We start from the raw sequence: 26,743 nt of genomic DNA, 5'->3' as shown, positions 1-26,743 counted from the left end.
AGTCTTGTGTATACTTCTTTTTGAATAAAATTGCCAACCCACCAAACCCTGGCTTGTTTTATCCCATGCGTGTGTTTCTATATTCCTGGGTGCCACATGGGACTTCATGAAGCACACTGGTAGTTTCACTTGGCACCTGAGCAGTTTTGTATGTTATCTTTGATGATGTGATATGGGATTTGTTCTTTCTTACCAACGTATCCAACTTTAAAACAGTACTGGCCTTGTCAGCCTAGAGGATTGATGCTGACCAGTTGAGATGCGCTTCTCAAGACATCTAGGTTAACAAACTCACACCTAACCCCATGCAATTGCATCTCTTAGTTTTTTATTTTTTCTGTTGATAGGTATGAAGAGTACCAGTCAGGGGACCACACTGAGACAACAGGGTTTTCATGAGGTGAACAAAAGAAGGACTTTCTTACAGGACAACAGCTGGATAAAGAAACGTCCTGAAGAAGAAAAGTAAGAGGGTATCAAGAGGGTGGATGGGTGGACGAGACAGCCATTTTCTAACTGGGAAGCTAGTAGCTATCTGAAAAACAAGTTTCCCAAGAGGTAATATTTAATCCAAGGTAGGGAGACTCCTGATGCATGTTAATCATGTCAGTTGAAACAAACAAATAATAGTATGATTCCTAATTTACAAATTTAATAATAATTTATCTAAAATCTCTGTATATGCAAGTAAGATCAATACATTCTCAACTCATTTTAGTCCCATTGGTCATGTATATTCAGGTATTAGTAGGTGGTACATGTGTTATTATTTTGCAAGGGAAAAAACATTTATCAACAAGAAAGTTTTGTCTGTTTTGAGCATTGCTTCTACTAGCTCTGTGTTATAGATCTGAAAACTACAACTGCAGGCATATTGCCTCATTGCCAACATAGATTTACAATAGACATTTGTCCAGCCCAGATATATTTATTACAAATTACATTTGTACATATGTGTATGTTATTTTATTCCCTCTTATGTGTAAGTACATACTTTACATATCAAACATCTTTAGGTCTCACAAATTACACAAGGTAGGTATTACATCCTCTATTTTATAGAAGAGGGATTTGAGGCTCAGAAAGGTTGAGTAGCTTGTCCAGTCCACAGAGCTATTAAGAGATGGAGTTAAGATTTTAAGATGACCCATTGTCTTTCTATTACACCAATGGTTCTCATTCAGGAACAGTTTTATCCTCAGGGGATGTTTGGTAAGATCTGGAGACTTTTTCAATTAAAAACTGGGGAATACTTTCAATATAAAACTGGGGAATACTTCTTACATCTAGTTGGTAGAGGCCATGGATGCTGCTAAACATCTTACAATGCACAGGGCACTCCCCACAACACAAAATCATCAAGCCCACAGTGTCATAGCATTGACAATGAGAAGCTCTGCATTATAGGATACTCTAAACCTTCTACTAAACTGCCCATATACAGTTATTTGAGGAACATACTGTAATTGTTAAATAAAGATGTCTATTAATTTATGTTATTAAATATTATTATTTTAAGGACATATAGGAGTATTTAGAGACTTACATTGGGTTCTGGAGTTAACATTCTTGGGGAATGATCACATTCTTTAGTAACAAACACTTACTACTTCTGTCAGAGCCTAATATGGCACTTCTATTTTTCCATAGTGGTAGAATGATGTCAAATGTGAATCATAAATTCTGTGTTGTAAATGTGTGCACAGATGGGTATAGATAGAGTTGTCTAGGACAAATCATAAGGGATAAGAATGATGGTTTTATGCCTGGCATACCTGCTTTATAAAGGCCCAGGGAGGACAGCTTGGATGGCATGACAGCTACTGAGTGAAGGAGAAATGGGCTCTGATGCTTCCCCCATTCATGCTGGCCCAGTTCTGGCCTGTGTGTTATAATTCTTCTTTAGGTCAGAATGTGTCTGGTGTCTGCTACTCTCTCACAAGTTTAGGGAAGGGATATCAAGAGAGATGGAAAAGTCCTCTTGGGATTTTTGAGGATATAAATTTGCTGGAATTGTTTCAGTTTCACTGTTCATCTTTCTTTTTAATTATCTACCACAGTTTCTTGTATAGATTTATTATAAATAGTTCTAGAGGGTTGAGTAATGTTAGGGGAACAGAGCCAGAAGCAATGCGGTATTTCAGGTTTGGTTGGGTTGACATAAAAAAGGTTCAGATATTTACTCTTCTGCCTTGGTTCAAGGCCAAAAGCCCTACTACATGTTTTAACATTTCCTAAAATTGCCTGTGCTTTCAGGTCTGCTGTACAAGGCAAGAAAGACATGGTTTGAGATTTTATATATGAAGGTCTATGTATGTATAAATTGTTATGTATGAAGGAAAAGCAAAGGTTTGAGATAAAAAGATCTGGGTCTTAGATCTATTCCCATCACTAACTAATCTTTTGGTCTTAGGAAAACCACAAAATCTCCGATAAATTTCTTCTTCTGTGAATTTGGTATGACAGGGTCTTCCTTGCCTAATTCATAGGATTATTTTAAGGACCAAACAGGCGTCATGGTTCAAAAATGAGCTAACGCTCCTGCGAATGATCCACCTCCTTAACCACAAATATTGGTACTTATTTTCCTGCTTTTTATCAAGGAAAACTATCAAGTCCATCAAATGAAAAAATGTCTAAGTATAAAGGAATTAATTAAATTCAAGACATGTTTGTAGAAAGCTTTTGCCCTCCTGCAGAAAAGGACTCTTGTAATGTGCACAAAGTAGATGTCCACATGTTCCATACTCTGATAGAAAAAAAACCCCACTCATTCCTTTGTTGAATCATATGGAAATCTCATGGGATAAATGAGAATAATCGTCATTTGTACTGACAAACTTGTTTCTTTTCACACAGTCTTTCAAGGGGAGACTGGGAAGAATAAATGCATACTTATGTTCTTATGTGTGAAATAAAATGAATTAACCTTATTCTAAATCATGAGCTCTTTCCCCTAGCTCCCTTATTTAGTGCTTTCCCCTATCTCTCTTATTTAGTGCTTACCAAATACTGTGGTAACTTTCCATGTGACTTAGTTTTGTTCTTTCTTTACAGAGATGAAAATTATGGTAGGGTGGTGCTCAACCGACACAACTCCCATGATGCCTTGGACAGGTGGGTGTTTCAGACAAGTTGCATCATTAGCAGAAACACAAAGACAATAGTTTTGAGAGACTTGTTCAAGTCAGGCTGAATATTTGTGGCTAGCCTCAGGCTTTCCCTGGCATTCTGGAAGACTTTGTGATATCATCAGGAGTTTCCACAGAGCAAAGTCTGTGCTTCTCCAACTCCATGCTTCCAGAACCACAGTCTGGAGGTATAGAATAACCAATGTATGGAGGCGGCCCTCTTGATGGAAAAAAAAGGGAGGCCACAGAAATGTGACCAGATAAGATATCTCAGAACCTTAGGAAAAGGAACCCTAAAATACAGAAATAACAGCCCCAGAGTTCACTTGCTTTATGGGCAGTACGCTTCTTTTTTAGAAACTCCTAGGCTTGTGGAAAACCATTAAATAATACGGAGTGGCAAAAAGACTGACAGGCGAATCAGAAGAAAAATTCAGACAAGACTTGTAATCACAATAATGAAAATGATCTAAGATTGATAAAATTAGTAGATAATACTCTTGTTAAAGCAGATTCGTGTTACACACATACAAACAACCACACCCATCAGAGGAACCTAAGTATTTATCAGACACAAGTTTTATCTGGTCCAGTAACCTGTCTCTGTCACCACAATGTATTTAGTAAAGGAGTGTGATTGTCTGTCACGGTGTGGACTTTTAAAAATTAAGTAGACAACTTGAATATTTTAGAAACTTTTACTTATGAATTTTTTTAAACCCTTTTAAACCTATTCATGATTTTGACCTGTTCTAAGGGTACTGAGCTTAGAACGCTATACACAAAGTAGCTATTTGGTTTTCTGGTTCACAGCCGTAGTTCATCGGATTGATTGTTCTGTGACTACCTTTGCCCTCTTCTTGGTTTTCATGATTTCAGAGATTACAGCCTTGATCTCAGTTGGCTCTCATCTTGCCAAACAAAGGGAGTCTGATCATTTCAGTCTAGCTACCAGTGGAAATTGCTTCCTCCATTATACTAGCTAACTCCCCTCCATGTACTGACTAACATAATACATTGAACTTTTATCTTTCGTAAGAAATGTGAGCCTGAGATGTTTTCCCCTTGACACTTAACTAGTGTCTCAAAATACATGTTCCTAGAAGGGTAGTGCAGATGATTTTTCTTCTTGTGCTTGCTCAAATGGATGCCTTCTTGTTCCTTTTCTGCCCTTTCACAGAGTCTGTACCCACTTTAGTGGATGCTTAACACCATTTTGGAACATATACTATGTGTTGCCATAGTAGTAGGTGCTAGGAATACAAAGATGCATTAAGGTACCACTCTTGATCTTAGGGAGACCTTCCATTCTGGAAAAATAAGGATCCATAGACTATAATGCTAAAATTTACCATGGAAGTGCTATTGTAGAACTGTGTGATAGTGCCATGGGAATAGAGGAGATGGCCTAACTCTGCCCAAATTAATCAGAGATGTCACCCAGAATGTGGTCTTTGGTGTTGATGCTGCTATTCAAAGGATAAGGAGGTGGTTCTGAGTAGGGAAGGGTGGCTGGTCGGCATGAGGCAGGACAGAAGTGCTTCCAGCAGAAGTGGCAATGTGTGCAAAAAGCTCCATGTGAGCAGAAACTGAAAATAAAGGAAAGAGAAGATAAACAATATATTATTAGATAACAGTTTCATAGTATGCACGAACTAAGAAATTTTGCTGTGTGCTTCTGCCAGATTGTTTAAACATGACAAACAAGCCTGGTAGCACAAATACTTGCAAAGATGCCTATTGTGAACCAGATAGTGGTCTTGAGGTCTGGGAACAAAACAAAGTCCCTGCTTCCATAGAACCTGCATCCTGAGTGAAGATGGAAGAGGAGAGAGACTGAAAATAAATAAACACAGTCTAATATGTTGTATTGCCTTAAGTACTAGGAAGAATAAAGCCAGCTAATGGGACATAAAATGATGCTGAGAAGGGGCTGTTTTACAGATGGGAGTCAGATGGCCCATAGTGCCTGTTTGCATTCATGTATTAAACACAATGATGGACTATATACCATGATTTCCTTCTGAGGTTCGTTTAAAACTTAGGGAATTGCATTAGGCAATTTTATTTACTTTTATCTTGCATGAATGGACAGTTTCCTCTGATTCCATTTGAAAATGTTCACATCTATTTGTCCTCCAAGGCCCAGCTCAAACCATACCTTATCCATAAAGCCCTCTTTGATTCTTTTACCTAGAAATAAACTTTCTCACCTTAGAACTTCCTTGCACTTTACTTGAACTTCTTTTATGACAATGGCCACTTTCTACCTTTGGGTGTACATATCTAATTTGTCTCCCTGGCTCTGTGGGAGTAGAGTCCATAGTTTTTTGTTCTTGACTTCCTCATAGTCATCAGCACAATAAATTGTATATTGTTTACCTTCAAATATTTGCTTAATAAAAGTACACTCTATCAAGTTAAAAATTAAATTTTAAGTGCATATACTGTATTAGTATTTTTTCAGATTCAGTATCTTTGATCTGTCAGCTTCGAATGATGCTTTGAAATGCAAACAGAGTAAATCATGGTGTAATTCATCAAAGAGCTTGCTTTTCCTGTATCACAAGGTTCTATAAGGCATTAAACGGCCTGTTTTCACTGATTGATCTCTCTGATCAAGATATTCCCATTTGCTTTGATGATCTTGATTTCTACTAGTAAGCTTCCTATCCTTTCTTTTCTTCCTTCTCCCCTTTGTTCTGCTTACTTGTCTTCCTCAACTTTCTTTGCCTTCTGTCTCTCTTCTCCCCACTTCTCCTTATTCCTCCTTCTTCTCCTCTCCTCCCTACATCTATCCTTTCTCTCTTCTCTCACTCTCTTCATCTCTTTCTAGCTTTTCCTCTTTCCTTCCTTCTCCCTTCAGTAGAAAGTTCTTTTTCAACCCTGTCCACGGTGCTGAACTTTAAATAAAGCTATTTGTATTCAGCCTGTTGAGCTGCCTAATGGTGCTACTAAAATTCTGCAAACAAAACAAAGCTGATTTTAAGGGATTGAGTTCCTATGATGTAAAAGTCAACAGTCTTGATAAGAGTATATATTAGTTATTAACCACTTTGTATGCCATGTTGTTTGTTTTGCCTATATTTATCCCCAATTTGAATATGTTACATCGTAGTTAGAAATAATTGGACCTAGAGAAGAATTCCTATATTAGCATGGGTAATTGGGTGTGACATAATTTATCCTATCCAAGTTAAAACTTTGGAATATTTAGATGCTCCAAATCTGTCTTACCATGGTAGCATGTACATCTCCTACCTAAATAGGCAAAAATTTTACCAAAGGCATGATAGATGTTAAAAACATTTTTTTTTTGTAATTTATTTGATCTTTCTGTAATTATTTCTTGCTACAGGAAAGCAAATGAGAGAGATGAGCCAAAGGCTACGATTAGTCGGTATAGATCTGATGACACTTTAGACAGGTAAGGTATTTTTGAACCATGTAAGCAGAAAGCAAAATGTATATGAAATCCCCCATGTATATGATTTAGTAAGCGTGAGGTATTTAAATGTTCACCAAAGTAAGTTTTGAACCATGATATTTTATCCCCAAGAACAGAAGGCTATTCAGATTTAATTATCTTCCTCAAAATCTTGACTCAACATGCTATTTTTCTAAAATCCTGCTAATAGGAGATTGATAAGGACAATTCTGAAGAAACTGGTTTGAGTATAAGTAAGATGGACACTACACAGAATCTGTTCAGTTTAAAATGGAGAGTCTAGTTATTTTTGTGAATATGAGTAGTGAGTTCTTATTCTAACTTTTGGTCTTTCCATCCCAATGGTGGAAAAATGGCAGTTTCTGTTTTTATGGAGAAACTATACATTTTAATAATAAAATAGTTTTAATAAAAAAAATAGTTTTAATCTACTGTAGTATAAAGACTCTTTACTTTAGAAAGTGAAACTACTCTTGTGGGTGGCACTACAGTCACCATATGGCCTATTGTCAGTTCATTCCTACACAGAGGAAGAGGGCTCATCTTTATGGAGAAAACTGAGAAATGTCTATATTTTTAAAAATTAGGCTCCATACTTAGCATGGAGCCCAGTGCAAGGCTTGAACTCATAACCCTGAGGTCAAGACTTGAGCTGATAACCAAACTGTGGAAGGAGCCTCGGTGTCCATCGAAAGATGAATGGATAAAGAAGATGTGGTCTATGTATACAATAGAATATTACTCAGCCATTAGAAATGACAAATACCCACCATTTGCTTCAACGTGGATGGAACTGGAGGGTATTATGCTGAGTGAAATAAGTCAATTGGAGAAGGACAAACATTATATGGTTTCATTCATTTGGGGAATATAAACAATAGTGAAAGGGAATAGAGGGGAAGGGAGAAGAAATGGGTAGGAAATATTAGAAAAGGAGACAGAACATGGAAGACTCCTAACTCTGGGAAACGAACTAGGGGTGGTGGAAGGGGAAGGGCGGGGGGTAGCGGTGACTGGGTGGTGGGCACTGAGGGGGGCGCTTGACGGGATGAGCACTGGGTATTATTCTGTATGTTGGCAAATTGAACACCAATAAAAAATAAATTTATTATTAAAAAAAACAAAAAAACATTTAAGCTAGAAAAAAAAAAGAAATGACAAACACCCACCATTTTCTTCAAAGTGGATGGAACTGGAGTGTATTATGCTGAGTAAATGAATCAATTAGAGAAGGAAAAAATAAGAAAGGACTTGAGCTGAAATCAAGAGTCAGATGCTTAACTGACTAAGCCACCCAGATGCCCCGAGAAATGTTTATTTAGATTAAAGTGTAAAACCTCCACATCACATTTTATCTTATATTTGGTAGAGATGCTTAGTAAGTATACATAAAGAGCAAAATTAACATTTTTAGTTGGAGTCTAGACAATGGACACCTGAGGCCATTGGCATTTGAGGTCACTTGCTCTAGGTAAAGATATGCTGGTATTGTATACAATGCCAACAGCTGAATTTTAAGCATATATGCTAAAATTTATCGTATCTAATAGATTCTATGTTCAATATTTGTCAGTATTAATTCATGTAGGCAATGTACATACTTCTGTACTATTCATAGGTTTTCAAGCCAGTCTCCCTTAATAGAGGCTAATTTGCACTGGTATTCCTAAGGAATTAACTTCTCTCTGGTAATTAATAGCCTCAAAAAATGAGATCATAGAGGTATATGTACAAGATCTCATCTTCACAGCACTGAGTGGAGGGAGGAGTCAAAATAACTGTCTATTCACATTGGTCTTGGGGGCTGTCCCGTCGCACCGTTAAGTGAAGACGGAAACCCTATTTCTAGGAATTAATCTGAAAGTGAGATAATTATGCCTCAAGATAGGTAAATATGTAGGGGACCTAAGCCTTTGCAGGCTGTGTATCTGAAGGTCTATATTAGGCCAGTCAAGACAGAGCTTTGGAACATTAGCAATGAACTAGACCAGACGTCACAGGCTAACTATTTGAGTCATTCTCAGCCTCGCTGCAAATTAGAATCAGAGAGAGAGCCTTTAAACTTTACTGACAACTTGGCCCCCCCACCTCTCACTCTCAAAATTCTGATTTAGTTAGACTGAGATGGGACTCAGAAATTTTTAAAGCTTATGAAATGATTCTAATGTGCACCCAAAATTCAGAACCACCAATCTAGTCCAAGTTCTTTATTTTATACTCTCAAAAATGAGGCCAGAGATTACCTGCTTTATTTACACAAGAGGTTTAGTGGCGAGTTTGGTCTGCTCCTTCCTCAGGAGTCCTGAGTCATAGCAGTATGCCATATCTCTCTAAATGTGGAAATAGATGTGAGGGAGAGAACTCAGGAATCAGTAAAGAAAGGAAAGTCCTATCAGCAGGAATCAGACTTTCATAATTCTGGCCATTCCAAATGTGAGATAGGAAATAATTTTAGAAGGAAAACACCAAAATATATCTGGTATGCACATGTGTATGTAGTTCAATAATGCATTCATTTTATTTTTTATTTTTATTTTTAAGTAGTCTCTACATCAAATGTGGGGCTTGAACCCACAAACTTGGAGATGAAGAGCTGTGTGCTCCACCAACTGAGCCAGCTAGTCGCCCCACAATAATGTATTTATTTTTAAATAGATATGAGAAAAGTACTGACTTTATATTTGGAGTTATCTTTAAAATATATGTATATGTATATATATATATACATATATATATGTGTATATATATATATATATACAGGTAAAAGTATGAAGTGTTCTAAAGAAACAGTAAAATACTAATGTATGTGGCCTGCAATATGGCCCAGATCCTGAAGGTGGTTTAATCACTAATTTGTAAAACCTAGGTTGTGGTGACCTCTAGTGTTCACTTCTGGAAGTGTAACTTTTTCTTTGGTTCTTTTGATCATATTGCTAATGACTATATTTGAGTATTTCCTGTCTCCAAGATTTACACTTATCAAAACAACTTATTTCATATCACAATTTAAGCAGGAGCTTAAATTTTCAAGAGAAATACAAAGTTAATCTCTTTAAGTAATAAGAAATTGACATATGTATTGGAATGGTGGTTTAGAGTTCTCTCCATTATTACTCATGGACTGACCCCCTGGTGGCATAGAAAAGATAGTGGAGGTGAAGAATAGTGCAGGAAGACAGGTTGACCTAATACATGGGTGTTGAAACAATCACACTACAGAATCAGTTGTATGACATTGAGTCCTACTGGAAAGACTTTGGAGGTACCCTACTTCTTAGCTGGGTGTCCAAGAGAAAGTCACTCACCTTCTCTGAGTCTCCATTTTTTCATCTATAAAGTGAAAATAATTATGCCTCCCTTGTAAGGATATTTTAAAGAGTAGAGGAGAATGTATACAATAAGCAGCAAAGAGTAGGTAGCTATTTTTATTATTACATCTGCATGTAGATATTGCCCACGTAGATTTACACTGTACAATTTTGATTAACTTCATTTATTTCAACATCAGCACTTGCCTTTATTTAAACCTTGAGAATGTTTGATGTTCTGTTTGTTTTAGACAGATTGTTGTTTCAGAGAACCATGGTAGCGATTTCCCAAGATTATTTTTTATCTCATATTAGAGCCTCATAGACAGCTTATAAAGTCTGAGTAGAATTTCCAAGGAACATTGAAGATTTAAGATTCAGAGTCACCTGACCTCTTACTTATGGTACTCATGAAGTGGTTCTTCCTTTAGAGCCCTTTAAATATAAACATCTCAGAGGCTTGGTAGCAGTTAGCACAGGGAATATAGTCACAGTCCATGGCCTGATGATCACCTTAGACGTGAGTTTTTATCCATGGATTCTAGGAACCTGTATAAGTTAATGCCTGTATTATGAATGGTCTCTTGAGAATATGGAACTCTGGAAGATTTCAATCTTCTTTCCTTTCTGTTCAAGAGTTATCAGTTTATGGTATTATGTACTATAAACAAAAACTTGTTTGGAGTTGACTCATAGCATTTTAATATATTAGGGTTATCTACCCAATACTTTAGTTACACGTATCAAGATGACATTAGGAATTGAAATCATTTTAAACTTATGACAGTTAAGTCATATTTTTCCCACATTCATTTTTATTTTAGAGTGAGGAAAAGTGAGTGTCCATCTTTCCAAGATTAGTTTCTATAAAGCTATGTACTAAAGTTGATGGTAAAATAAAAAATTTAGAAACAGTTATAGGAGACCCATAGTGTCCGATCAACAGAAAAGTTTTGCTGACCTTTTGTTTTGCTGAGCCTAATTTTGCTACATCCTAGTTTTGTGCAAGCCTGCAGAATGCTCCAGAGGATAGCCCTATGTCTTAGGAAGAACCTTCCTATCTGCTGTGAGGAAGGAATGTCTGCAGTTATGAGAGTCCACCATCAGCATGGAGACCATGAGATTCCTAATTCATCTTTTCTGACACAAGGGACAAATACATCTTTTCTAGATGTGACCTCTTAGAAGAGATCTGAGATTTGAGGGATTAAAACCTGTGATGATCAGTAGAGGCTATTAATTAAATGTATTAGTCAAAGTAAACTAGTTTGCCAGGGTAGAGTAACTCTTTTAACAAAGTCCTTCTCTCACCCCCGAATCCATTATTATTTAGCACAATGGAAGATTACTATCCGCTCTCTTTAGAGTCCAGTGTGATAGCCTGGAAGAGTAGGGCATGTCTCAGCTCCATGAAGTGACTCAGGGCCCTAAATTCATGTTTTGATGCTGCTATCTTCAACCCATGGGCAACAAAACCATAGTGGGAAGAGGAAGAAAGAGCATGGAGGAACCCACAAGAGGTTTTATGATGGTTCTGGAAGTAGCAAACAACATTTCTGCCCACATTTTTTACTCTAGAACTCAATCACACAGTCCCAACTTAATTGCAATGAAGAATGGGAAGTGTGGTGTCCCTCTGTGCTCAGGAGGAAAATAAAATTAATTTGGCAAACATATATCATTGTCTATGCTACAAAATGTCTTTAAAAATACTCGCCTTTTGTTGATGACTTTTACGGACTTCGGAAGTAGTGTCATTGGATGGATGTACAGTTGGCAACACAGGTGCTGAACCCTGTGCAATAAAAAAGTCCACATATAACTTTGGACTCTCCAAAACTTAACTACTATAGCCCACTATTGACCGGAAGCCTTATTGATAACATAAACAGCTGATTAACACGGATTTTGTATGTTATATATAACTGAATTCTTACAATAAAGTAAGATAGAAAAAAGAAAATGTTATTAAGAGAATCATAAGGATGAGAAAATATATTTACAATACTATACTATATTTACCGAAAAAATCTGCAGTTCAAATCCACGTGGTCAAGGGTCAACTGTATTATTAAACAATAATGAATATAAAATAGTGGGTTAAATGTTCAATAAATCAGAGAGGCCAGTAGAAAAGCATAAACCTTAAAAATCCCAAACTGTATTGAAATAGCCTCATAAATAGATTTTATCTCAAGAAGCTTTTTTAAATTGCAAAATATTCTAAAATGTAAGACCTAAAAACAAATCTCTTTATCAGGAAAAGGTTATATTGTGAAGTTATTCTTTCATGAAAGAGGGATCAAAGGACTTCCATGACCTAAATGTTCATCCAAACTTGTGTCTTGTTTCTTTATAAAGGATCTCAGACAGAAATGATGCCACTAAAACATATAAGACCAATACCTTGGACAACCGACTAACCAATAGGTATCTGTATCTGTTGCTTTGGGAAAGACCCAAGTACAATGCTTTTCTAAGCATTACTTATTTATTTACAGTTTTTCTGTCCTACTTGATATCTTTCTATAAATTCTTATCTTCTATTTTTTTCTTCTATTTTTTTAAACACAAAAATTCTGGAGTAAATACTTTTATTTCTCTTCATAGTTAGAGAAATAGAAAATCCTTGTGGCCTTGCTTAAAAATTGAGAATTCATTGCTTCAGGTCATTGTTTTCACCACATTCATGTTTTTGTTTTAAGTGATCCTGGTGGCAAGAGTATGGAATACATATAAATGCCAATTTTACACTCTTATTGCTAAAGAAAATTACTGAACCCAGCAAATAAAAATGTTGGGCTTACTTGATATTGAATTTTATGAAATTAAATTATTTCCTTTAGAATCTAGTCCAAGACATGATCATGAAATCACCTTATCAAATTTATTCAAATACTGATGCTTTCTTTCTCTTTCTCTCAAATAATGTCTAACTTTAAATAACAACTCTAAATTCATGGACAATTGCAAATTGATGCAAGTGTTCATTCTTTGTTGCTGCTCAAACTTTTGCCTTTTTTTTTTTTTTACCAGAAACACATCCACATTTAGATCACCAGAAGCAGCAAAGACGTATGTATTTTTCCAACTGAAGTTACATTTTAAGAATAAGTGTATTTCTTTGTACATGTTCAAGAAAAACCAGGGTATATGCCCCTAGGCCAAAATTTCGTTATAATAAAGCCACACTCCTATTGCTTAGGCAGAGTTTAGTAGAAATAAGAAAATGGTCCATGAAGCTTTAAATATTTACTATCTGGATTTTAACAGAAAAAGTTTACCAACCTCTGCTCTCACCAAACACCTAAACTTAAGTCATTCTTTTCTTTATTTTTCTTTTTTCTTTTTATTTCTTTTTTTCTCTAATTTTTCATTTAAATCCAGTTAGGATACAGTATGATATTGGTTTCAGGAGTGGAATTTAGTGATTCATCACTTACATACAACTCCCAGGGCTCATCATAACAAGTGCCCTCCTTAATACCCATCACCCATTTGATTTTTAACTTTTTTCCCCTACAGACTTTTATTTTTCCCTTTTTTATGGCCACTAACTCTTTTTTCCTGTATGTTTCACTTGTCTTTCAAAATACCCATCACATTACAATTCAACTGAGTCATGAAATTATAGGTTTGCTAGCAATGAAGTACATTTTCTCTGAAACATACTACTGGTGATTATAAACAGCCAAACTAGGTGGATTTTTGAAAACAGAATTAGTTTTTAAATTTTTATTTACACAGAAAGGAATTTTCACCTTGGACTGCACCTCTCAGTAGTTAAAACAGACCAGGGTCACTTCTATTTTTCTTTTTTTTTTTTTGAAGATCTCTATACATTAATAAATACTAAATAAGGATTTGAAATGGTGTGGTTTTTAAATGTTTTCTTCAACAATATAATACATTTAATGCAAAAAAGCAATATAATTCTGTTAGTCATAATATATACAGGATTAAATATATAATATGAATCCAGAGCACATCAGAATGCATTGGTCCAGATTTCAGACACATAATGTCATATAATGGATCATTTCCTTCCTTCCTTCAGTTCTAGTTATTCAGATGAAAGCTTGATTATTTATAAAAATGGATAAACTACAGAAGAACTTATTTTCTGTTGTCAACTGAAACATTTTTGTTTCAGAAAACATTTTTCTGAATGTTCACAAAACATTTTGTGGTGAATAAAGAGCAGGCGGGAATATGAGTAGATTATCAGATCTTTCAAAGGTGGGACAGCATAAAAGTTTCAAGAATGTAATTTGTGGCTGTGATTAAACAGGCAACCTGGAAGTTTGTTCAGTGCAAACAGCACCAGCATCCCAGCTCCTACTTCTGCTACAACTCCTGTAAAGAAAAAGAGGTATGATGGACTTGTTGCATCTGCTTCTTGCTGATATTCTCTAGAGGATTGTCTTTTATTAATTTCTTTCATTTAAAAAAATATTTTATTTATTTATTCATGAGAGACAGAGAGAGAGGCAGAGACATAGGCAGAGGGAGGAGAAGCAGGCTCCATTCAGGAGCCTAATGTGGGACTCGATCCCAGACCCTGGGATTACATCCTGAGCCGAAGGCATGCTCAACTGCTGAACCACCCAGGCATCCTCTTTTATTATTTTCTGAATGAATTCATCCACCAAGACATTCAGATGGCATTCAGAAGTTGGTCTCTCATCCTTGCTCCCCCCTCTCTCTTTCCAGGGATCCAGTGCCTACTGGATCATGGTGTCCTCAAACTTTGTCCTTTTCTGCCTAATTTCCTTTTCAAGCATGCAGTCTTGGGGTGCCTGGATGGCTCAGTCGCTAAATGCTTGATTTTTGATTTTGGCTCAGGTCATGATCACAGGGTTGTGAAATGGAGCCCCGCGTAGCTCTGCCCTCAGCATGGAGTCTGATTGTTGATTCTTTTCCCTCTGCCGCTCCTCCTGCTCATGTGGTTGATAAATAAATAAATAAATAAATAAATAAATAAATAAATAAATAAAATCTTAAAAAACAAACAAATATGCAATCTTTTCTCCAGGTTTCCTGAGGTCTTGAATATCTAGGTAATGTTTTTAATGACAGAGCTCAGCAAAGGGTAAGCTACTTCAGGTAACACCCTTAGTAGAGTCCTACTACAAGGAATGCTTTACCCTGAAATAATTATGACTGTGGAGTGGCCAGATATCACCACACTCCTGAAATCAGCCTGCATTGTTGCTGCCTCCTCTATTCTGTAGATTAGGTTGACCCTACTTCCAAGTACAGAGTCAAAGGCTCTATGCTGAGACATCAATGTTTGTGTGATCATGCTTCCTTCTCTGACATCCCGGGTGGCCTCCCACCTTCTGCCTGCGTAGATGTCTGTTTATTTAGTAGGCACAGAGAAGTAGCTAGACCTGTGGTGATAGAATATTCTTCCAGAGACAGAAGGTGAGGGTCGAAGCAATTTTTGCTTGTTGAAGAGAACACAGTGCTAGTGAATCACAATCAAATGGAAAACAAACATTCATGAACCTCAGTGCATTCAAAATGTTTTTATTCTCTTTGCCTGCACCTAAGACTGTGCCTTGTTTGAGTAGGTGCTCAATGTTTGTTGATGGGTTGGCTGATTGCCAAAATGCTCCTGCAGTCAGAATTCTGGTTGTGTCTGCAGAGTCTCAAAAAATGTAATCACCTTTCTCTTGGACCCAAATTTCATATCTCTTACCCACTTCAAAACTGTTTCCTCTGACAGGTTAGGCATAAGTCAGGATCATTGAAGCGAGCAATAAGACTCTTACTTTTGTCGATGAGTAGTATCGACTACTTACATTAAGTTGAAATTGGCTTTGATCTCATCTTAGCTCAGTCCTGAAGTGCCTCAGAGAATAGACTTGCTTGATGAATTTACAGCCAGCTCTCCTTATCCCAGCCTTTCCTTCTCTGGGCTTTCTTCTGACATGTCACTCTCCTCTAAACATCTTCATCTTTGATCCATATCTAAGTCTTTCTGACAGAGCCTCAAGCTATCTTTATCAATTAAAATTAAGTCCTGGTAATGTGAAGACATTTTTCTAATTGGATATATATGTGTTTGTATATATACATATATGTACATATAATTGAGGTTAGCATTACTGGGCATTTACTTATGTTTTCAATATTCTTACTTTCAGAGTTTTTCACTTTATCATACAGCTTTTTAGAAACTATAGATACAGAGTAGAACATAAGATTGATTTTCATTATAAAATATTTCAGATATGTAGAAAATAGAAAAAGAGGTATGTTTTTTTTTTTAATTTTTATTTATTTATGATAGTCACAGAGAGAGAGAGAGAGAGAGAGGGGCAGAGACACAGGCAGAGGGAGAAGCAGGCTCCATGCACTGGGAGCCTGACGTGGGATTCGATCCCGGGTCTCCAGGATCGCGCCCTGGGTCAAAGGCAGGCGCCAAACCGCTGCGCCACCCAGGGATCCCAGGTATGTTTATGATAAACACCCATGTACCCACTAGCTAGATTTAACAAATATTAATTTCTAGATTCTCTTCATATTTCTTTTGAAAGAAACACCCACATGTTGGTGTCAAGAAAACAGGGAAAGGAGCTTACTTGGGGAGCAGAGAGCCTGGATTGCAGTATAGTTACTTCCAACTGAGTTTAAGAAAGCTTTCATTTTATTCCCAAGGCTTACTGAAAAGTCGTCTCAATGCCTTTTAACTGTCAAATTATTTTCAGCTTTTCCTGGTAGACATGTGGGTGGCATAAGGTCTTTCAAGCACCACGTTTATAACTGATGTTGTTTCTTAACAGACAGTCCTGGTTTCCACCACCTCCTCCTGGTTACAGTGCCATCCCAAGCACGGGAGCAAACAGAAGGTAAGGGAAAGGTGGCTGATGTAATTGCTATGTAACTTAATGGAAGAATGCATCAGATATTGACCATATGTAATTGTGGAGGCTTTGGAATAAATCAGAGGAGATCTTGTGAATTCTGAGAGCTGAACAAGACAGGGCTCAGTGGGAATGAGGTCAGGCTATCAGTGCCTCTGGTAGGAAATCTTACAAGGTGCGAGGAATACTTAGCTGTATTAGTTTGCTAAGAGCTGCCATAACAAAGTCCCACAAACTGGGTGGCTTAATAAAAATGTTTCTCACAGCTCCAAAGGCTGGAAGTCCAAGATCAAGGTGTTGGCAGTGTTGGTTCCCTCTGCAGGCTGGGAGGGAGAATCTGTTCCATGCTCTCTCCTGGTTTCTGGTGGTTTCCAGTCACCCTTTGGCATTCCTGAGTCGGTATAAGCATCATCCAGATCTCTCCCTTCATCTTTACAAGATATTCTCCCTGAGTGCATGTCTGTGTCCCACATTTCCCCTTCTTAAGAGGACACTAGTCGTATTGGATATGCAGTCTATCCAACTCCACTATGACCTTGTCCTCACATATCTAATTACATCTGCAATGACCCTATTTCCAAGGAAGGTCACATCTGAAGCAGGTTAGGGCTTCAACATGTGAATTTTGGGAGGCATACAATTCAATCCACAAGTGGCTGAGGAGAGAATGGAATCAAGCACCAGGCACGACTCAAAAGTGGGCTCCTGATACACCACCCCTTCCAGGCAGTGATGAACGCAAATGACTGGATAAGGATATGAGTTGCAAGTTTTTTGTAAACTTTAAGGGATGAATGGGTGTTTTCTACTTTTATTTTTTGTTGAGATCAATTATTATAACTAAGATTATAGACCATGTGGATGGCACTTTGTTCTACAAAATCTGTGCTAGGAATGTCAACAACCATTTAATTTAATATGTGATTATTGTGTGCCAGATATTGTTCTAAGATCCTGGGATGTATCAGTGAAGAAAACATGGAGCCTACACTCTGATCTTCAAAGCAGCAGACATATGTGCAGAACTCCTATAATCTATGCCATCTCTAACACACAAAGAAAAATAAGTTTCTGATTTGGTGTTGCTTTAGGGTATCCAAAATTATTTTTATATCTTCAACTCCCAGAATATCTTCACTGAATATTTCGATGTTCCAATAGGATTTATTTTCCCAATTCAACAATTGGAAAAAAGAGTTATTAAACAATGTGCTTGTTTAGTATTAGATTGTTTTATTTCCTAAAATTGTCATATGTTGTGTAGGCTTTTAATGTCTCTTTTATTTCCAAATAACAGAAATATTTGGAATAAATATCCTTTATTATAATTTAGGCTGGCTCTATAGGTTGTAAATAAATTTAGTTCATCAATAGACACAAAGAGCTCTTTCTATACATGTTGCATCTGTATATATATCTGTATATATATACACATATATACATATTACACATAAATATATATATTATTTATACATGTATAATTATTAAACACGTTGAACAATCACAACTTGGAATTACATCCACCTTCTGTTAAAATATTTTCTTTTTGAATCTCATTTATAGGTGACTTCCAATTATATGAACTGCCAAGTATGGATTATGTTTCTAGTTTAAAACCTTCTTTCCCCTCAGTCAGTGTTTAGATATGTCTCTATGAATAACACCTTTTATGGAGCTACCTAAGTGGGGAAAATATTAGCTAGGGTTTTTGTTAGGAAACTATTGTTTCCTGAGTATTTTAAGATCCATCCAATTTTGTCTTGATAGATAATTGGTACTTAAAAATATTTATTACTTATTTCTAAAATCTTATGTTCATCTTCTATTTATTATTCCAATATTAATGTAAAATTATCATTACAATAAGCAACTGGTTATATGACTATAAAAATACAGAAGGGTTATTCATGAGTTAATATCTCATGCTTTCAATGCCCATTAAACTTGTGGACCTCTGTTTGCACAGAATTGGTAGTGCTTGGCTATATGCCCTTACGATTTATTCATTGCTGGGTGTAATTTTACATTGAAGATAAAATGAGTCACAATGCTCCTATTTCTGGATCCTAGATCAGATCCATAGCGCCAGAACTAAAGGAAAGAGAAAATTATTGGACTAGGTTGATCAATTTAGATATCCTTTCCTTTTTTAGAGGCACAGATTATTAATATAATGGCTAAACTGAAAGACTCCTCTTTGAGGATCAGAGCTAATGTCATGCCAAGCTTTCAGGGGAAGAAGGGAATAATAACAATATACCAGTCTTTGATTTCTAAAGTGCTTTTCTTTGGAAGAGCTCAGAGTACAGCTTCTGTTTCTCACCTTTAATGCCAGTGCATTCCTAGGGCTGAAAAAAGAACCTTTTTTAGCGGAAGCTGAAAAATAGAAGCAATTATTAAATGATAAAAGGAAGCAAAGGCTTCAAAAAGAGATCTTTGTCCCCAGAAGAATGCAAAGAAAATGAAAATAGGTCAAAAAATATAAAAATGGGAGACTATGATTTTTAATACTAGCTAATAGCCCAATCCTAAGTATATTTCCCCATCCCTCACTTATACACTGGTCTCCTCTCTTTTCCCTTACTCCTGACTCCTGCAAGAGAATTTCCCCTTAATACTGACACTCTCACTCTCCTTCCTGTTCTTCATCTTGTGAACCTTCATTTCTCCCATCACCTAATCTTTCCCAGAGTTTTAATTTTCTCTCACACACCCCTGTCTGTGCAGCACGTTCGAAAAGACCATCAGACTTCCCAGCCATTGTTGGAGTGAGTCCTTTTATTCAACTTTTTTCCCCCTTGACGTCTCCATGGTCGTCTCCGTGGTTTAACACCATGTATCACCCTGTCCCTCAGTTGTTCCTTTCTTGACTTATGGTATGGGAAAATCAAACTTAGGTGTGTTTGAATTAAAAATTTGCTTTGGCATTGTGTTTGGATTAAAATCTATTACAGGTATATATAAGCTGCCTTACAAAGCATCTCAAGCTTTTTTTTTTTTTACCAGCAGAAGGACTCATGCTATCAGAGCTTTATCTATACTTATATGTATACGTATATCTATCCCTATGACTATATAGGACTATATTTACATCTATATCTCTTTCTATACCTACAACTATAGCTATACCTACAGGTAATTCTATACACAGTTAATATAAGGTTGGTGAGTTGAACTAGAGATTAAATGATAAAATTTAATTTTCTAAAATAACCATATATAACAGCTAAAGAAAAAAAGCAATTTCTTAAAATAGATATCCTTTTATGTATGGTATACATTAGTCTTACAATGAGAGATAAGATCTGGGTGATCAAACAGAATTTTGGAGTTAAGAGTTAAATATCTTTGAAAGCCTCTTGCTTTTTTTTTTTTTTTCTTAACAAGATTAAAGAGAGAAGCTGTGGTTTATGGTAACAAGATATAGCATGTAAAGCTTGAAACTTAAATAAAACCTTTTCTAGCTGGTTTCTAAGGCAGCTCCTTGGTCATTGGGATGGAAATATTCTCTGACCTCCTCTTCCTTTTCTTGCTGAGAAGAGAAACAACCAGCATAGTATTTTGAATGACCAACCTAGACAACAAGGCTATTTGTTCTGAAACCTTATCAAATTCCCTGGAACCTATAATTTCTTTTCATTTTAATTAAGACCGAATCAAGATTTTACCTTTTATAATTGCTGTTCCTTGTTACAGTCAGCTGTCTCTCCTGTTACCTCTGTGATCAAACCCCTGCTTCACTGATTTCCCCACATTTCCATGTTCAAACCCCTTTCATCTTAAAAAAATAGCTTCTTGAAAAGTAATAGACTAGGAGGCCCTGGATGGCTCACTCAGTTAAGTGGCAGACTCTTGATTTCAGCTCAGGTCATGATCTCAGGGTGGAACGATCCAGCCCTATGTAGGCTCCACACCCAGTGTGCTTAAGATTCTCTCTCTCCCTCTCCCTTTGCCCTCCTCCTCCCCACACGCATGCTTTCTCTTTTTCTCAAAAAAAAAAAAAAAAAAAAAAAAGAATAGCCTAGGGGCACCTGGGTGGCTCAGTTGATTAAGCATCTCACTCTTGATCTCAGCTTGGGTCTTTATCTCATGGTCCTGAGTGCAAACCCCACCTTGGGCTCCCTGCTGGACATGGAGCCTACTTAAAAAAAAAAAATTAATAGCCTAATTACACAAATCCATTAGACTGGCATCTTATCTCTCCATTGCAACCAAAGTTTTCAGAAAAGTTAATGATACCTGCCATCTTTATTTTCTGGTTCCCACTACCATTAGTTCATAGAAATAGCTCTCCTCAAGGTCACAAATGACTTTGCTGATAAATTCTTATTGACATTTCAGTCCCTATGACTACTTGACCTTTCAAAAGGCATCACTGGATATTCATGCCTTTAGGAAATCTCTCTCCTTGTCTTTTGAGAAGCTCCTCAACCCCCAACCCTCCCCTGCCCCAAACATACTCTTGGGTTTCTTTCCTCTAACGTTTCTTTCTCAGTCTCCTTTGCCACATCGTCATCCTATACTAGCCATTAATTGTTGATGCTCCTAAAGCCTCAAAATTCCTTCCCTCTTATTCTACCTTCTGCTCCTCCACAAATTATCCATGCCCAGGGCTTCAATGGCCACATTTGTGCTCTTGACTCCATTTATATCTACTCCACACCTCTTCTCTGACGGATTTTGGTTAGCTAACTGCCTATTCAACATCTTCCCTTAAATTTCTCAGAAGCCTTGCAAACATAACATGTTCAAAATGAAATTCATAATTTCCCACATTAACTTGATGCTCTATCTCAATTAGTAATACCGTGCTCAGCCCACTGACACTTGAAAACTTGAAGTTATTTTTTGTACTTTTCTTTCCTTAATCACCAATATTCAATCCATTTAGTAAATCCTATCAAGTTATCTACAAATGCCTCTTGAATCCATATGCTTCCCTCCATTTCTACCATCATATCTTTTCTGGACTGTAGTAGTAGCTACCTAGGTATTCTCTCTTCATCTACCCTGATACCCACTCCCCTAATCTCTTCTCTACACTGCTGCCCTAATGATATTTATAAAAGGATAATGGAATATATCCTCCTCCTAAATAAAAATATGACTTTCCATTTTTCTTAGAATAAAGACCCAATCCTTAGTACTGCCTGCCTTCCCTTTCCTGGCTCCCATCCCTCACAACTTCCCATTGCTGTCTGTTCCAGTCACATAACCTGTTTTAAATGCGTCCTATCCCACCTTCCATAGACCATATAAGGTATATAAGGTCCTCTCTGCTTAGAATCCTGTCTTCTCCCCCATTTGGGGGCACTTACATTCTTGTGGCCAAGTTTTCATCTGGTTTGTCTTCAAAATATCACTTCTGAGTCATGTCTGTTCTGTTTTTTTCTGCTTCATACTCACTCAGGTATAAGATATGGCAGCTTTCCTCCCCTGATTTGTTCATTTGTGCATAAGATTTTAATAAAGATGTGGGGTGATGAAAGTGCTAACAATACATTGTAGAAGCTCAGACCAAAAAAAGTCAAATGTAATATTAGAAATTCCTGTTTGTTAGTTCTTTGGCCACACCTATTATTGGTTATTTCTTCTTGGCTGACACTTCTCTATAGGCCTGATTTTGTTGCTATTTTGTTCAGCAGCTCCTCACTCCTTATTTCTTCCATCTTTCTTTTTTCTCTCCCTATCTCCTCCTCTCCCTTCATCCCTCCACCCCTCAAATTTCTTTTTTTTTTTTTTAAAGATTTTATTTATTTGTTCATGATAGTCACACAGAGAGAGAGAGAGGCAGAGACACAGGCAGAGGGAGAAGCAGGCTCCATGCAGGGAGCCCGACGTGGGATTCGATCCCGAGTCTCCAGGATCGCGCCCTGGGCCAAAGGCAGGCGCCAAACCACTGCGCCACCCAGGGATCCCTCAAATTTCTATTAATTATTTATACAGGCAGTTTAGTTCTCTTTTTGCTGTGAGAGGCTCTTCTCAGAAAATCTCATCCCCATAACCAAACATGATGATATATTCTTTCTTTGGGAGGCACTATTTTCTTACGTCACAATAATGTAAACATTCAGTCTCCCACACTTAAAGTATCAAAAAATCTCATTGACCTCTCTATCTCCTTTTTCTTATTCAGTAGTCATTGTAGTGAGTGAAGGATTTGGGTGCCATTCAAGAAAAAAAAAAGATATGACCGCTGGTGCACTGGTGGCGGAGGTAGTTGCACACTCTGAGCCATATTTGGGTGGTGCTTTGATATATTTGCCTGGGGAGAGAGTCACTCCCTTCAATAAGACTCTCCAAAAACAACTGCATGGGAGCCACCACCCAGAAGGGCAAGAGGGCAAGAGAACTCCTGAAGAAAAGGGAGATTCACAGAGGGGATTTTTATATCTAGGTGATGCCACTCAGCAGCATGGCAGGCAGTTTCTGAGTGAAGAACTCTGACCGAGAGCAGTGATTTGGGGTCTTTTATGGCTTCCAAAGTTCCAAAGTTGGACAGTATGGATGCAGGAAAAAATCATAGCACAAAAATCAGTGATGGGATCAAGAGAAAAGCATCAACATTCTCTGGTAACTCTGACATGGTAGGGAGAGCTTCTAACAAAGGGATTTAGGGAAGAGGTCCTGAAAGAGGTGTGGCATTTGGGGGGAAGAAAGGAAATATATAATCCCAGATTTTCAAATCCAGGGTGATTTTAAGCCTAGTGATGCCACCAATCAGTATAGGAAGAAACAGGAGCAGAATGGGGAATACACAATTGGTTTTAAGAGGTTGTGCAATGTTTTGGACAGGTGGAGTCTGGGATACTGAAAATATATATTTGTGGAGGTAATCACCAGTGGGAAATGGGGGAGTACTCAGGTAAGAGGTGGTGCCACAGATCCAGGTTTGGGAATGATCCCAGAGAATTTAAGTGTATATCTTCAGAAATGAAGTTACTATGGAGAAAATATTAAATGAAAAAGAGAATGAAAGTTGAACCTTGATGTGTGTCTGCACATTAAGTGATGAAGGAGGAGCCAGAAAATTAAACTGCAACTAGTTCAATTGCGTGGTAAAGGTGAAGAGTGATATGCGGTAGGTATTGGGGAAGCAGAGTAAGTGGATTCATTCTACATCCAAAATGAGCCCATTCTTCAAGATCTGGTATGAATCTTACTTCCACCATAAGCTTTCTTAGCTCAAGGTTGTTTTTGTCATCTGAACTTAAAAAACTTATTGTCGACAATCCTCACTTGGCAATTAATCGTCCATTGCCTTAGAACATTACTTATTTTCATGGTATACTCATTAACTAGATGGCATCATCTTATAATTTTTTGAATTATCCATATGACCTTATCCATAGTAATTTGTTAATAAGTACATATTGATAAATGAATTATAACATTTCTTAATAACTACAAGATAGGGAATTCCTTCAACCCATTATCATATTTATTTTTGTAGTTAGGCTTTATTCTATGTGCTTAAGCTATGATGACTGTTTGTATAGCTCCCTCACTCCCCACTTCCTCTGTGTCTGTCTCTTTCTTTCCAAAACGATTACTGAGCTCTATGTGCTAGGGAAGCACTTTGCTAGAAGCCAGGAATACAGAAATGTATAAGACTTAGTCCCAGTTTCAAGAAAGTCAAGGTGTATCAGGGAGTCAGTTTGAGTCACGAGTGCTAAACATGAAAACTTGCCCCAAATGAGAGTGAGTCATTGAGGGTATAATAAACACAAAGTTGCAATAGTCACAAAATATCACTAGTGTATGTCTTCAGTTTTCAAGTTCTTAAACTTTTCCTCATTTGTGAGTCCTTCAAAAGAGTGATGACATTTGCCAAGCCTGAGCCAAGGCATGGATAACAGGCATCATTCCTGAGAAATATTTAGTCACGTCACAATGAAATGTGGACACAGCATTTCTAGGAAGTTGATGTTGAAGTTGCTTCTGATTTCAGAGTAAATATGCTCTGTTTATGACACATTCAAGTGTTTCTAACTATGTATTTAGGTGACTTAGAGATTTGGTGGTTAAATGGCATGTGGCGCTCAATTAATAAACTCACTGAAGTTGAATTAAGGTAGTTGCTTAACAGACAATATGAATGTTTACAATGTTACCCATTATGGTGATACAAGACCAGCAATGAAGCCGCTACTACCACCACCACTACCAAAACACTAATGTGGTTTTTTCTGGAATCATTTCCAAAGACAGAGAAGAAAATACATACTTCTGATAAAATTAAAATAGTGGAAACATACCTAAGGAATTTCTGTAGGAAATTGCTATAGAGTTAAATGCTTGCTATGTACTTTTATAATTTCTCATCCATATTTGTTTCAACCTCTTCCTCTTCAGTGGTTTTCACATTCAGTTAGCTGATTGGTAGAGTTGAAGGAGGAAAGAAAATTCTGATTGAGATGTGAGTTGCCATGGCAACTTTGCTCTGGTTATATTTTTCTGTCTGTAACTATAAATGGTAAAATGTAACCTTTCTAATTATACTGCTACATTTTTAACTCTATTGGTACCAAACACTCTGCAGTTTGTTGTCATGGTAAATTAAATCAATATGTTTTATTTTTATCTCAGCCAAAATCTTTATATTGACTAGAATCTGTTTTGTAAAACTTAAGATTCTAAGACTCTTAGTAAAATATCCAAGTACAGTGATTTTAAAATTTTATCTGAATGCCTAGAAATATCCATTGTAGGGGTTCCTAGGTGGCTCAGTCGGTTGAGTGTCTGACTCTTGATTTTGGTTCAGGTCATGATCTCAGGGTCAGAAGACCAAGCCCCACCTTGGCTCTGGCTGGGTGTGAAACCTGCTTAGGATTCTCTCTCTCTCTCTCTGCCTCTTCCCCTCCCGCTCACATGTATATTTGAATGCTCTCTCTTTCTCTCTCTCTCTTGCTCTGTCTCTCTAAAAAAAAGAAAAGAAAGAAGTACCCATTCTAGATATTCAAAATAATTAAAATGTTAACCTGAAATAAGGTCATTGTTTTTATATAGCATTGTTTGCTTAGAGTGAGGAGAACACTAATTCAAAATATGTCAGTGAAGGGTTTAACCTTCAGCATAGAGTTAGTTGCTTTTTCAGTCCTATGAGGTCAACAGAGACAGTTTCTGATTTCATAACACTAGTTTTAAGTAACTTAAACACATTCAAATAACAACCAACAAAGACATCTGTGCTTACCCCCATTCTGAATTCCACCAGCCTTTCTCCCTTGGAGCCCCTGTTGCCTCTACTGCTACTGAGGGAGCCCCCAGAAGTATGATGAAGCGGGGTATCTTCAGGTTCAGAAGCAGGGGTGAGGAAGAAGCTGTGAGAATCAGGATACCTAGGGGTAACTGCCTTGCCCTTTGACAACTCCCTCTGCCCCAATCATAAAAATCAAATGGTTTGATTTTTTAAAATTATTTTACCCTTTTGTAGTATTGTTTGAAGGTCTATCAACTAGAGATTATAAATCTCACCTCAGCTAAAAGCATGAAAATTCTGAGAGGTTAAAAGGGTCATCTGGTCATCCAAATCTTAGTGTCAATTACCTAAACCATGTTTTTGTTTTTTTTTTGTTTTTTTCTGCAAGAACTGGGCAGAATTAGGACATGCTAAGGGATGGTGGCTTGAATTTCATGAATAGGGGATGGCTTTGGAGCAAGAAGACAGGGCATCCCGGGTATGGTATAGTGTGGGTGACCAGAACATACTGTGACATAGGAACTAGGTTTCCAAGAGCCTAGATGAAGGGCAGTGGGAAAAGTGGGTGGGGGGGTGCAAAGACCCACACTTTACTTAAGAGTGTCAGCAGACTTGGGGGCACTTCTTTGTCTTCTGATCGTTCTTCTTCCTCTGTCAGGAATATAAGGAATATTAGCTACATGGAATCACACAGTATATACAGCCTTTTGAATCTGGCTTTCTTCACTTAGCATAATGCATGTGGGATTCATCCACGCTGTTGTGTGCATCAATAGCTCATT

The 26,743-nt window shown here is 37.1% G+C and overlaps 1 protein-coding gene and 1 long non-coding RNA gene across 14 annotated transcripts in view; one reads left to right on the top strand and one right to left on the bottom strand.

Annotated features, from left to right (window-relative positions):
* SCEL (sciellin) overlaps positions 1–26,743 on the top strand; it is a 163,731-nt gene that overhangs the window by 71,506 nt on the left and 65,482 nt on the right. For 9 of the 13 annotated variants that reach the window (XM_072782701.1, XM_072782707.1, XM_072782706.1 and 6 more), the window contains 7 exons: positions 348–465; positions 3,058–3,117; positions 6,490–6,558; positions 12,249–12,317; positions 12,924–12,962; positions 14,179–14,259; positions 16,679–16,744. In XM_072782701.1, the coding sequence (XP_072638802.1) occupies positions 348–465; positions 3,058–3,117; positions 6,490–6,558; positions 12,249–12,317; positions 12,924–12,962; positions 14,179–14,259; positions 16,679–16,744 (502 nt within the window). Of the gene's footprint in view, positions 1–347; positions 466–3,057; positions 3,118–6,489; positions 6,559–12,248; positions 12,318–12,923; positions 12,963–14,178; positions 14,260–16,678; positions 16,745–23,049; positions 23,347–26,743 lie in introns of those variants that run through there. The other 4 variants (XM_072782705.1, XM_072782700.1, XM_072782708.1 and 1 more) reach the window with 4 other exon arrangements.
* On the bottom strand, positions 320–25,156 carry LOC140607998 (uncharacterized). The gene is made up of 4 exons (XR_012009932.1): positions 25,018–25,156; positions 11,605–11,682; positions 4,484–4,720; positions 320–452 (listed from the first exon to the last, which is right to left on the bottom strand). It is a non-coding gene; the product is annotated as an uncharacterized lncRNA (long non-coding RNA).

This window comes from Canis lupus, chromosome 17, assembly GCF_048164855.1.
Source record: "Canis lupus baileyi chromosome 17, mCanLup2.hap1, whole genome shotgun sequence".
NCBI classification, from domain to species: Eukaryota; Metazoa; Chordata; class Mammalia; order Carnivora; family Canidae; genus Canis; species Canis lupus.
This window is presented reverse-complemented; position numbering and strand designations above follow the sequence as displayed.